Source organism: Mastigoproctus giganteus, chromosome 2, assembly GCF_048544385.1.
Source record: "Mastigoproctus giganteus isolate SK-2022 chromosome 2, ASM4854438v1, whole genome shotgun sequence".
Classification (NCBI taxonomy): Eukaryota; Metazoa; Arthropoda; class Arachnida; order Uropygi; family Thelyphonidae; genus Mastigoproctus; species Mastigoproctus giganteus.
In genome coordinates, this window is record NC_143576.1 from 149,593 (window position 1) to 162,416 (window position 12,824).

Below are 12,824 nucleotides of genomic sequence, written 5' to 3' on the forward strand. Positions count from 1 at the left end.
AGTTTTGCCGATGATAGCACATTGCATTCCACTTTCCATTTTGAGAAACCTTGTCCTGCTCAATCAGCTTCAACTTCTCGAAAATCTGCTACCAATTCCTTAAATGCCAATCTTCAGGTAATTCTACAGTGGGGCAAAGACAACTTAGTTGATTTCAATCCTTCTAAAACTCAGTCTTGTCTTATATCTCACAAAAAGGATTATTCTGCTCCTATGCTTATCGTTAGTGACACTCCGATTTCTAGGTAAAATGATATATCTCTTTTGGGGATTATCCTGACTTCTAATCTCTCTTGGCACAAGCGCATTACAAATATTGCTTCCTCTGCATCTAAAAACTTAGGTTTTTCTCTTTCGCTCTTGGCGTTACTTTTCTTCCAAACAGCTGCTCACTCTGTATAAATCGCAAATCTGCCCTGCCATGGAATATTGTTCCCACATCTGGGCTGATGCTCCCAAAACCTCTCTCAGGTTTCTTGATTCCATTCAGAAGAGGGCAGTTAGGCTAGTTAATGATTCATCTCTAACAGTCTCTCCCCTCGCTGTCTCATTGACGTACTGTTTCTGCTGCATCCCTCTTCTACAGATACTTCCATGGGCACTGTTTTTCTGAATTGGCTTCTATAATTCCCACTTTCTTTTTTAAAACAGTCCTACCATGTGCCGCCACCAGCCAACATCCATTTAATGTCCAACTTCGAACTCACCGAACCAATCTTTCATCTTCCTCATTTATTCATTCAACTGCTGTTTTCTGAAACAACCTTCCTTCATACGTATTTCCTGAAAATTACAGTCTACAGAAGTTCAAGTCCAATGTCAACAAACATCTTATTTCGTCTTCTCAACCTCCAACCCAAGCATGGTACTAAGTACTATAGTTTCTAATACCTCTCGTGTTTAGTGTTTACATAAAAGAAAAAAAAAAAGAAAAAAAAAAAGAGAGAGAGAGAGAGAGAGAGAGAGAGAGAGAGCAAACAGGATAAAAAAAAACAAAAAACAGGAGTGCGCAGGAGGAGAGTAACATACAGGGTGTCTCAAAAATATACGGCATAACTTCAGGAATGAGTTCCTCATATGCAGACAACAAAAATATTTTATACCAACATAGTTCCGGAAATGCTTAGCTCCTGAGTTATTAACTGGAATGTCTTATCTCCCGCAGGTGATTTACTTCATCACAAAGTACTGGCAGAATCTGGTGGTTTACCATTCCAACCACGTACTCAAATCAGGGGCAATCGGTGGACAGGTAGAGGTGGACCAACTACTTGGCCTTCATGCTCACCTGATTTAAACCCACTAGATTTCTTCTTCTGGGGCCATTTAAAGTCAGTGGTGTAAATTCATTGAGTAGTGAAACTTCTCATAACGGACACCTCTCTTTAACGGACATCTCTCTACAATGGACATCTCTCTACAATGGACATTTTCAAATTCCCCAACTCTCCTCTATTGGTTTTAACGTGTTTTCAGCTTCTGTCTCGGGAACTTTATCTGTAACAGATGCGGACAGGCAATCTGCACTGTTTTGTTTAGATTAGCACTTAATTTGATCTCCCAATAACGGACAGTGGGCGAGCTCACGGCCCTTTTTCTAGGAACTTTTCTTCCTCGTATTAGCATTAGCATTAGTAGAGGCATTTGAAGCAAGAAAGCAAGCTTATGCAGCATCAGCCAAAAAAAAAAAAATAACCACTTCCACCCTATGTTTGTTCGAAATACCTGTCCAGATGAGCCTTAGACTTATTTAGGCTATCAACTTCCAAGACAAGGGATGGAAGTCTGTTCCACCAACCAACCACACGCTGACTAAAGACAAATTTCCGCACGTCTATCCTACATCTGTCTTTCCTCAATTTGAATTTATGCCCTCTCAGGTGATTATTCTGAGCAAGAGGAAGAATCCCATCAGCACTGAGCATGCTCAAACCATTCAAGGCTTTATACACTTCTATCAGATCACCTCGCTGGCGCCTAGTCTCCAGTCACTGTAATTTGCAAACCTTAAGGCTTTCTTCGTAAGAGCACCCCTTTGTTCCATTCACTAATCTGGTTGCCCTTCTCTGTACTCGTTCCAGCAGCTCTACATCCTTCTTGAAATGAGGCCTCCAGGCCTGTATACAGTACTCTAGATGTGGCCTGACCATTGCCTTATACAAGGGAATAATCGCCTCCTTATCCCTGCTAGAAAAATTCCTATATATCATTGACAATACACCATGAGCTACTCTTGCAGCCCATCTGCACTGCTCAGAGAACTTCATATCTGCCTGCACAACCACCCTCAGGACCCTTTCATTCTCTACCACTGTCAGTGTAGTACAACAGAGTTGATACGTTGCTCTGGGGTTGTTGTTTTCCAAATGTAGTACTTTACATTTGTAAATGTTATATTTCATTTTCCACCTCTCAGCCCATCTGCTCAACCTTTCCAGATCCTGTTGCAGCAGCATAGTGCCAGTAGTGTCCTCGACAACCCTGCCAACCTTTGTATCATCTGCAAACTTGCAAAATTAAGCTTGATATACCATCTTCAATATAATTTATAAATACAGAAAACAATAATGGACCCAATACTGAACCCTGTGGGACTCCACAAATAACATTAGTCCACGATGAGCAGTGTCCATTGATTACCATTCTGTCTTCTCCCCCTCAACCACCCCTTTATCCATAGCAACAATTTGCCTCCAATGCCACACTGCTCCAATTTGTGCAGCAGTCTTCCATGTGCAACAGTATCAAAAGCCTAAGATCCAAGTATATAATATCAAAGTTATTCCCTGCATCCAGTTCTTTTGTGACTGCATCATAGTATCCAATCAAATTGGTCAGGCAAGACTTCCCCTTAACAAAACCATGCTCTATCCGAGCTATAACTGAAGTCTTGTCTAGATGATCCTGCAGTGCTTCTTTAAACAGTGCCTCCATTAATTTTCCGGAAACAGAAGTTAAACTCACAGGTCTATGATTACTTGTGTCAGCCTTTGATCTGCCTTTGTGAATTGGGGTCACATTTGCACATCTCCAGTCCATGGGTACCTCCCCTGAGTCCAAGGAAGCTCTCATAATTATGGCTAAGGGTTTGCTTACTTCCTTTCCTGCCTCCTTTAATATAACTGGATAGATCCCATCCACCCCAGGTGCCGCTTATCTATTCTGCGGTGAGATGCACCGCAGAATAGAAGCAAACTGTTAAGAAAGAAGGCAGAAGCCTTTGAAAGCTTCAGTTAGTATTTTAGCGCTTTTAACCTAGTATATTTTATTGTATTTTAAATTCGGTATTTGTATTATCACCTTGTATATTTACTGTATATTACAGTTGTCTTATTTTAAAATTGCTATCATCAGTAATATGATATTTTGCTTTGTTTGTAAATAAATGTATTGTAAATATTAAAATTTTAAGAATTTGGTTTTTCGTCTTTCGGTTTTTACTTCAATGGTTGGTGAGAAACACTAAAAAATCATAGTATGAATATACCCCACCCCAGAGGCCTATTTGAAGAACCTTGAACAATATCTCTTAGTTGGTATGTAAAGCCTAGTAGCTTCCAAGATAAGTTCTTTGAATGCTTCCCATTTTGAATTTGCTGTTGGTAACATCATCAGTTTGTCCCACTGTATAGAATTTAAATACTGTCTAAGACCATCTTAGTCTCTTTTACGAAAGCAATAACCCTTCCCTTTACCCCTGATGGTAGTTACCTCTTTGAGTAAATCCCATTTCAGCACATTGTGATCACTGCCACCTAGTAGTTCCTCTATCTGTAGATTCTTAATGCATGAAGAATCACTAGCGATAATCAAATCAAGAGTATTACTCCCTCTAGTTGCCTCCCAAACATGCTGATGTAGAAAACAATCATCGAATAAATCCACAAAAGCCTTGCTAGTGTGTGAGTGACCAACCCACAAATTCCAGTCAATATCTGGGAAATTAAAATCACCCATTATAAGACTCTCTGATTTACTGGCCCACTCTATTTTCCCTGTACAGTTTCATATTTTACTCATCAGAGTCATTAGGCCTATAGCACACTCCTGCTCTCAATTTTGATCTCCCAATGCTTATGTCACACCAATCTGACTCGACACTGCACTGTCCAGCGATGTCGACTGGCTTCACTTCCTTGGATTTTATGTATTTCTTAACTAATAGCATAACCCCTCCTCCCTTCCTATCCTTTCTGTAGACATTGTACTCCCCAAATTCCAGTTCTGCATTCCTTATATCTGTGTGACACTATGTCTCTGAAATCCCAACAATATCTGCCTTTGATGTTTTGAGTAATACCTCAAATTCATCAAATTTATTCACTAAACTCCTAGCATTGGTGTACACGCAAGTATACATGCACCTGTTCTTTTTCTTAGCTACCCTAACACAACCCATGTGTTTGCTTGTACCCCAATTATTCCCAGCAGTCTCTGAAATATCCTGCATCTTATTTTCCAGGCTGCTGCTCATTCCCATAGAAGCAGTGCAAGAATCACTTTCACCTCTGCCAGTGGCTACTGTTGATCTACTAGTCCTTGTATCCCCCCCCTAATCTAGCAGTTTGCCTCGATAGCATCAGCAAACATTCTTGCACCCTTTCTATTTAAGTGTATCCCATCCCTGCAGAAGCAGTCTCTCCTGTTAACAAGTACAGACCAGACTGAAAAAAATTCTACCCCTTGAGCCTTGCACAATCTTTCCAGGGCCGAATTGATTGACGAGGCTCATCATATACTCCCTCCTATCATGTCTGGGCAAAATTTCAGACACTTTCAATTTCAGCCCTAATTCACGGTTTTTTTTCAGCAGTAACCTGTACTTGTTAAGTAATTATGCTGGTCTCCTACTTAATATCATTAGTGCCAACTTGTACAACAATATCACCTTTGTGCCCTTAAAAGATAATATCTGCTCTACAACGTCATCAACTTTTGTCCCTGGCAGACATACCCTGGTCCTGTTCCACTTATCCTTTTTACGTAGCATGTTCCCTGTTTCCCTGACAATAGAGTCACCAACAACTACTAGTTCCTGTGGGACCAGTGCATTCGGCCTTGGGGGATGCCGCATTACGTGATTATCAAGTGCAAGCTCTGGCTTTGATGTGGGCAGCTGAGAGCTTGATGCGCCTCTCAATTTAGATCCTTCAAGGGCAAACACCCTGCCCTTCAAGCTTTCATACAGGCCCATAACAGTGCTGAGTTGTCGCTTCATTTCCTCACACTCCTTACATTGCACGCACACAAAGACATCCCCCTTGGCAATATCATGTGCCGTACCTGGCTCCACAAACTTCAAGCAAGCAGTGCATTTTAAAAGGCTGTGATTCAGAGGGCAACTGTCCCCCCCCCCCCTCAGTTCTCCCCTGAGCCACAGCACTCCATTTAGCTTGGGCCTTTTGCTTTGCTGCTCTGGTCTGAGCCATGATTCCGATTCAATTTAGATAAAATTTCAATTTCAGTACAAAATTATAACCCTAAACTTATATCCCAATGCACTTGTAGCACTATATATCTATATATATATTTTTAAGTGTTAAGTATTATCTTCGAGTTTCTTTATATAAGTTCCGTATCAAGTTATGTATTAATTATGTTACTTTCGTAAAATCTAAGTCGTTATATGTATTTACTTAAAAGTACAATTTAATTGACAATGAAGTTCAAGAAGATTAATAAATTTACTGATTAATTGATAATATTATATACTATACTAAGCTAACACTATATAGTTTGGGATTTAATGTACTGTATAACAATGGCGGCAAGCTACAAACGATAAATCTACGGACACTTAAATATTAATTGACTTCCAAAATCTCGCTATCTCAATTCAGAATAAATCAAGGATCTTGCCTAGGTCTATAAGCTACAGAAAATAATTTAATATAACAATTGGTCAATAAAGTGGCTAACTATACCTAAAAAACTTCCAGTTCATCAGCTCTGCAAAATTTGTAAAACACATGGATTGGATATCCTTACCGATACTAAGTAATAACCTACAAAATCTCCATCTACATTAAAATTTAAACTAAGTATTGTAACTAGGAATATAGAGCTACTCTAGAAAATAAGTTAATATGCCAATTCAAGCCAATTTAAGTTAATAAAACAGAAAAAACTCCTCTATGTTCCTCAGCCATAAAAACTTCGTCTGCACAAGGCTACTCTCTTGCATGGCGGTTATATGGATATTGGTAGAGATGGATTTAGATCCGGGTGCCACCCTAGGAAACGTACATAAATGTGATTTGATTTAGAATATAAAGTTTATTTCCAGAATTTCTGAATGGTTTTTTTATTTTTGTTTGTTGTTTCGTTATGTTATATGTGAGATATGTTCTAATTCTTTTCTTTTTCAATAAATTAATAATAATTATTTATGCCTTATTTTTTTAATCAAAATATTTTGGGGAAGCAAATTTGACTTCGCTTACTGGTGGCACTTAGCGTCACAGTGGTCGTGTCTACATGGGTGGTAGAGACTGACATTTTGGTGTTAATTCAAAGGTCAGCTGTATAATTACCTATGGGAGCAGGGAAACGCATAGGTTGTCCATTTCCTTTTCTTTTATTAATTATTATTATTTATTTTTAATTTTCTTCTTATTATTATTTTATTTGAATTATTATTATTTTATTAATTTTTTGTTATTTTATTATTATTAAAAATAATAAAAAATTTTATTATTATTTATTTATTATTTTTATTTTTTTGCCTGGTGCAGCATAAGCCATAGGCCTCCTTGCACCATGTGGCCATTGCTAATACTACAATACAGATTCCTTCTACCTACAAGTACAGGCCAAGCAGATAAAAATTTCCTCCAAAAGCCTTGAGCGTCCTTCAAGTCTTGAGTCAATCCACAAGGCTTTCAGACTATAATCCCTCCTATCGTGTCTGGGCAGAATTGCAGACACATAGACATTGTAACTTAACTCGTGGAATTTCTTCAGCATGGTCCTATATTAACTAACAAATCATCAGACAGCGTACGCTTAATATCACTAGTCTCCACATGAATAATATTATCTTTATACCCCGCTTAAAATCTGACAATCTGTTGGGGACATCATTAATTGTTGCTCCAAGCAGACATACCCTGGTTCTAGTCCACCTATCCTTATTACAAAAAATATTCCCCGTTTCCTGACAATGGAGTCTCCTAACAGAACTAAGTCCTTTTGAACCAGAGTAGTTTATTCACTACCAAGTGCATCACTTGGTAGGTTATCAGAGTCTTGAGTCTCTGGTGAGCTCCCAGTTACATTATTCTCAAGGGCAAGGGCCCATTTTTTAGTAACTCAAATTGTTCTAGCAATGCACCAAATTTTAACTTAAGATCAGTGCACTCCATACAAGGGCAACTGAGGAAAGAATCACCAGGTGAGCCATGATTATCCACTAGGTCGACTTTGGAATACATGACAGGTCCTGCAAATGATAAAATCAAGACTCACCCAGAAATCACCATTTGCTATTTCCACATGAGTCATGATACCCACTGACGAAGTGTTCAGGGCAGATCTTTTAACAACAAATGAAAAATTTACTAATTATCAATGAAAGTTACTTTTACAAAATTATATTTGTAATATTATAAAAATCAACTATTACAGGGAAAAAAAAAAAATTTATAAAAGTAAATGATAATAAGATTACATTTACTTTTCACTTCACTTAACCACAGAATAAAAAAAAATAAAAAAAAAGAATAAGCTTGAAATGTGATGCACTGCATTCATTACCTAGCTTGTAATGGAGAAAGTTATTGGTTGTTTAAACTTCACATAATAAGAAAGCATTCATTGACATCACATTTTGAGCATGTTACATTGTTCTCCAAAAGCTTAAGTTCAATCAGTACCCCCCCGGCATCTCCCTAGCCAGGTGGGAAGGAGCAGCAGTGCGGTAGCACACGCTTCTTGATTAGACCAGGGTTCGAGCCCGTCACCACCAAACACGGAGGATGCGGAAAGGTCAGGGAATGACCACCGCATATCCCAGAGCAATATGGCCTTAGTTGCTAATGCTCCAAATAACCCGCTGGCTAAAGGAAAAAAAACAACAAGTACCCCCCCCCCCCCCCCCCCCGCACTACAGCAATCTGTTCCTATAAAAGAAGGCATATTTTGTGTATTACTGTAGAATGAAAGTATGTTTTTTCATTAGTCGACAAGAAAAATGTCGCTACTAAATTTTCGTTTGGTTCCTGGAATGGTTGTAAGTTCAATTCCTATTTCCTAGCAGCAGTTCTATAAAGGAAACTGAGGATTCGCTCCTCAGTTTCCTTTATAGAAATATTACTAGAAATTTGGAACAGGAGCTCTGATCCATTTCAAAATTTTAATGATTATTTAGCAACCAGTTTAGCAATCTTTGTGGCATATGTTCACGTTGATGGGCTGACTTAGTTATTAGCATTAGTAGAAGTATATGATGCAAGAAAGCAAGCTTATATAGCATTAGCCAAAAAAAAAACCCTTTCTGTTTCACCCATTCATTCACTCCACAGTTAAGCTGTCAACTTCCACAACAGATGAAAGTTTGTGTTCCAGCAATCAACTACCCGCTGGCTAAAGGAAAATTTCCATACATCTATTCAACAACTCTCTTTACTTAATTTGAATTTATGCTTCCTCAGTTGCAGAATCTGAAATAGAGGAAGAATCCCATCAGCACTGAGCTTCCTCAAACCATTCAAGGCCTTATACACCTCATTCAGAGGTGTATAAGGCCTTGAATGGTTTGCAGGTGCCTAAATCTCCATTCAGACTCTGCAATTTGCAGAATTTAAGCTTTTCTTGGTAACGACAACCCATTGTTCTGCTCACTTATGTCATTGCCCTTCTCTGTACTCATTCCAGCAGCTCTACCTAAAATGAGGACTCCAGACATCTTTCCTAAAATGAGGACTCCAGACATCTACACACTACTCAAGCTTAAGCCTGACCACTGCCTTATACAAGGGGATAATCACCTCCTTATACTTGCTAGCAAAATTACGATATATCACTGACAAGACCGCCATCAACTACTCTTGCAGCCTGTCTGCACTGCTCAGAAAACTTAATACCTAACTATACAATTATCTCCAGGTCTTTTTCATTCTCCACAGCCCTGAGTACTACATGGTTGGTACTCGACAGCACTTTCCATTTGTCATAAGCAGCATTTTGTATTTGGCAATGTTAAACTTCAGTTGCCACCTCTCAGCCCATCTGCTCAACTTTACCAGATGTTGCAGTAGAATACTATCCTTACTGTCATTAACAACTCTATCAATCGTTGTATCATCTGAAAACTTGGACATTAAGCCCCATATACCTTTATCAACATCATTGATAAATACAGAAAATGACAATGGACCCAACATGGATTCCTGGAGGGAGGGGGGGCACCACTAATAATATAAGTCCACAAAGAGCAGTGTCCACTGATTACCACTCTATCTCCTTCCATTCAACCATCCCTTCATCCATAGCAGCAACTTGCCCTTAATGCCATACTGCTCCAATTTGTACAGTAGTCTTCCAGCCGACCGGGCTAGCCGGGTGGGTAAAGTGCCTGCCTGGCAACCCAAAGGTTGCGGGTTCGATTCTCGCCTCAGGCTTGGATCAAAGTACTGCAAAAACCTTGGGAGGTGCATTATGGCCACAGAAGCCTATGCGCCAACAACTACCAAAAAAAAAAAAAAAAAAAAAAAAGCAGTCTTCCATGTACAACAGTATCAAAAGCTTTCCTAAAATGCAAGTAAATGATATCAAAATTATTTTTTGCACCCAGTTCCTTCGTGACCACACTGTACTATCCAATCAAAGTGGTCAGACAAAATTTCCCCTTAACTAACCGATGGTATGTTTGAACTACAACTGCAATCTTGTCTAGTGCTTCTTTAACCACTGATTCATTCACACATCTCCAGTCCATGAGGACCTCCCCTGAGTAAAAGGATGCTTTCATAATCATGACTAAGGGACTGCTTACTTCTTTTGCTGCCTCCTTAAATATAACTGGATAGATCCCATTCACCTCGGGGGGGGGGGGTATGTTCATATTCAACAATTTCTCCTCCACTTTGCTGTCAGTTAAAAACAACATCATTCACTCCTTGTTAGCATTTGTTAAGCTTCTGGCCTCCATTTCTATACAGAATCCTCATGTGTGAATGTAGATGCAAAAACACTCATTCAGTTTGTCAGCTACCTGAGCAGAACCATCAACTATCGAACCATTGATATCAAGTGGGCCAATCTAATTCATCCTCTTCTTCTTGGGTTTATAAAAGTAAAAAAAGTCATTGCTATTTTTCTATGCCAATGATTTCTCATATTTTGCCTTTGGTTTCCTAACCACCTTTGTGACTTAATTACAGACTATCTTATATCTACTGTGTCATCTGATAATTTATATGCATCCCATGCATTTTTTCTTCTCTGCCACGAGTCTCGTTAATTCATCTGATATCCGTTTAGGCCTAAACCTTGAACAGGATTTCTTAGATGGTATGAAAAGCCTAGTAACTTCAAGGTTAATTCCTTGAATGCATCCCATTTAGAATTTTCTGTTGGTAACATATCAGTTGGTCTCCGGAATAAATAAATCCACAAAAGTCTTGCTAGTGTATTAGTGACCAACACGAGTTTTAGTCTATACCTGGGAATTTAAAATCCCCTATTGTAAGACAATCTAATTTACTGGCCCACTCTATTTCTCTGTAGAGTTGTTTGTTGTACTCATCAGTCATTAGCCTATAACACACTCCTCTCTCAACTTTGCTTTCCCAGTGCTTATGTCACACCAAACTGACTCGACACTGGACTGTCCATCCATGTCAACTGGCTGCACTTCCTTAGATTTTGGGTTTCTTAATTGCATAACCCCCTCCTCCCTTCCTATTCTTTCTATTCTTGCTCTACACATTGTACTCCCCAAATTCCAATTCTGCATTCCTGTGTGACACCACATCTCTGCATTTGATGTCTTGACCAGCACCTCAAATTCATCAAATTTATTTATTATACTCCTAGCATTAGTGTACATGCAAGTATACATGCACCTATTCTTACTCTTTGTCACCCTAACACAGCCCATGTATTAACTTGTTCCATGATGACACCCAGCAGTCCATGAAAACCCCAACACCACTTTTCCTGGCTGCTGCTCATTCCAATATATGCAGTGCAATATAATCACTTTTACCCCTGCCTGAAGCTACGGTTTATCTATTAGTCTGCAAATCCCCTCCCCTAGCTAGCAGTTTTCTGATGCATCTAACACTGCCTCGATAACATCAGCATATATTCTTACACACTTTCTATTTAAGCATATCCCATCCCTGTAAAAACAATCTCTCCTGTTAACAACCACAGACCACTCTGAGAAAATTCTACCTCATGAGTCTTGCACAATCTCTCCAGGACCGAATTAATTGACAAGGCTCTCATCATATACTCCCTCCTATTGTGTCTAAGCAGAATTGCAAACACTTTCAAATTTAACCCTAACTTGCGACTTTTTTTTTTTTCAATATTGACCTGTACTTGTTAAGTAAGTCCGCAGATCTGTTACTCAATGTCATTAGTGCCAACACGTACAACAATATCACGTCTTGTGTCCTTAAAAGATATCTGCTCTATGTCATTAACTTTTGCCCCTGGCAGTCTTACCCTGGTCCTATTCCACCTATCCTTTTTGCACAATATATTTCCCTTTTCCCTAACAATCGAGTCACCGATAATAACTAGCTCCTGTTGGACCAGCACATTCTGCATGTAAGTTTGCAGCTGTGTTGCCTGATTCACAAGAGCAACCTCTGACATTGAGTTACATGCACTGACAAGCATTCACATTAGCCTGAATTTTAATGTTGTACATTAAATTTCAGGCTAACATATCTGAAATATAATGCACTGCATACATTAATTAACTTATTAGATGTATTTGTATTTTTTGCAAACAGTGTACTGCTATATTTGGTTTCTTTCATATACCTTTCTTTTTCTTTTCTTCTTTTCTCCTCTTCATCCAAATCAAATGAAGTAACAGATAATTGTTTAGGTAGGTCTGCTTTATCTGATTCTTCTACTTTCAACTTTTTTCTTATTACCTCCACAGAAGAAGGATGTTCAGCACTTGATTCTTTGATAGGTTTATCCACAGATACATCTATTGCAGGTACAGAACTGAGATGAGGATCATTAGCCAAATCATGGCTGCTTTTGCTTTTCCCCCTGAATTCCTAGAATAATAGCAAGATATACCTACATATTAAATTAAAATTTGGTATATATTCACACACACACACCAAATTAAAATCATTACAGAAATGTATTTTAACCGGTTGATTGTTACAGCAATTTCATACTGTGAGTGAGCATGCCCTCGTATAAATTATGCCATTTTATTACTTAAAATCATCAGAAAAAATAAACTAATTAAAAATAAACTATATTTTTAAATAATTTTTAACATGTGACCCCAACTGGCATGCTTATAGGCATCTATTCTTGATCTTCAGTTGCTTCCCACCTTTGAGTATGTTTTGACTTGCTATGGCTAACTTCATTATATGCAGTGGTGAAAATTACAATGAAAATGCAAATTGAGGAAGCAGCTATATAATGTAATGCAAGCACACTACTTTTAAATCCTTGTTTCAAAATACTTGCATGTAATATAGAGGCAAAGGTGAAACAATCTTTTTTTTTTTAATGGCCAAACTTCTTCAATAACAAAAACAACGATGCAGGTCAAAGAAACAACAGTTGAGTAATACTAAATAACTTTTAAAATTAAAAAAGGTGTACTTTATTTA

The 12,824-nt window shown here is 38.4% G+C and overlaps 1 protein-coding gene across 1 annotated transcript in view; it reads right to left on the reverse strand.

The window, feature by feature from the left end:
* Nucleotides 1-12,824, reverse strand: part of LOC150089109 (spliceosome-associated protein CWC27 homolog) — a 334,415-nt gene that overhangs the window by 97,430 nt on the left and 224,161 nt on the right. Inside the window, exon 7 of the mRNA XM_090390329.1 lies at nucleotides 12,001-12,248. Coding sequence (XP_090246455.1) covers nucleotides 12,001-12,248 — 248 coding nt within the window. The remainder of the gene's footprint in view (nucleotides 1-12,000; nucleotides 12,249-12,824) is intronic.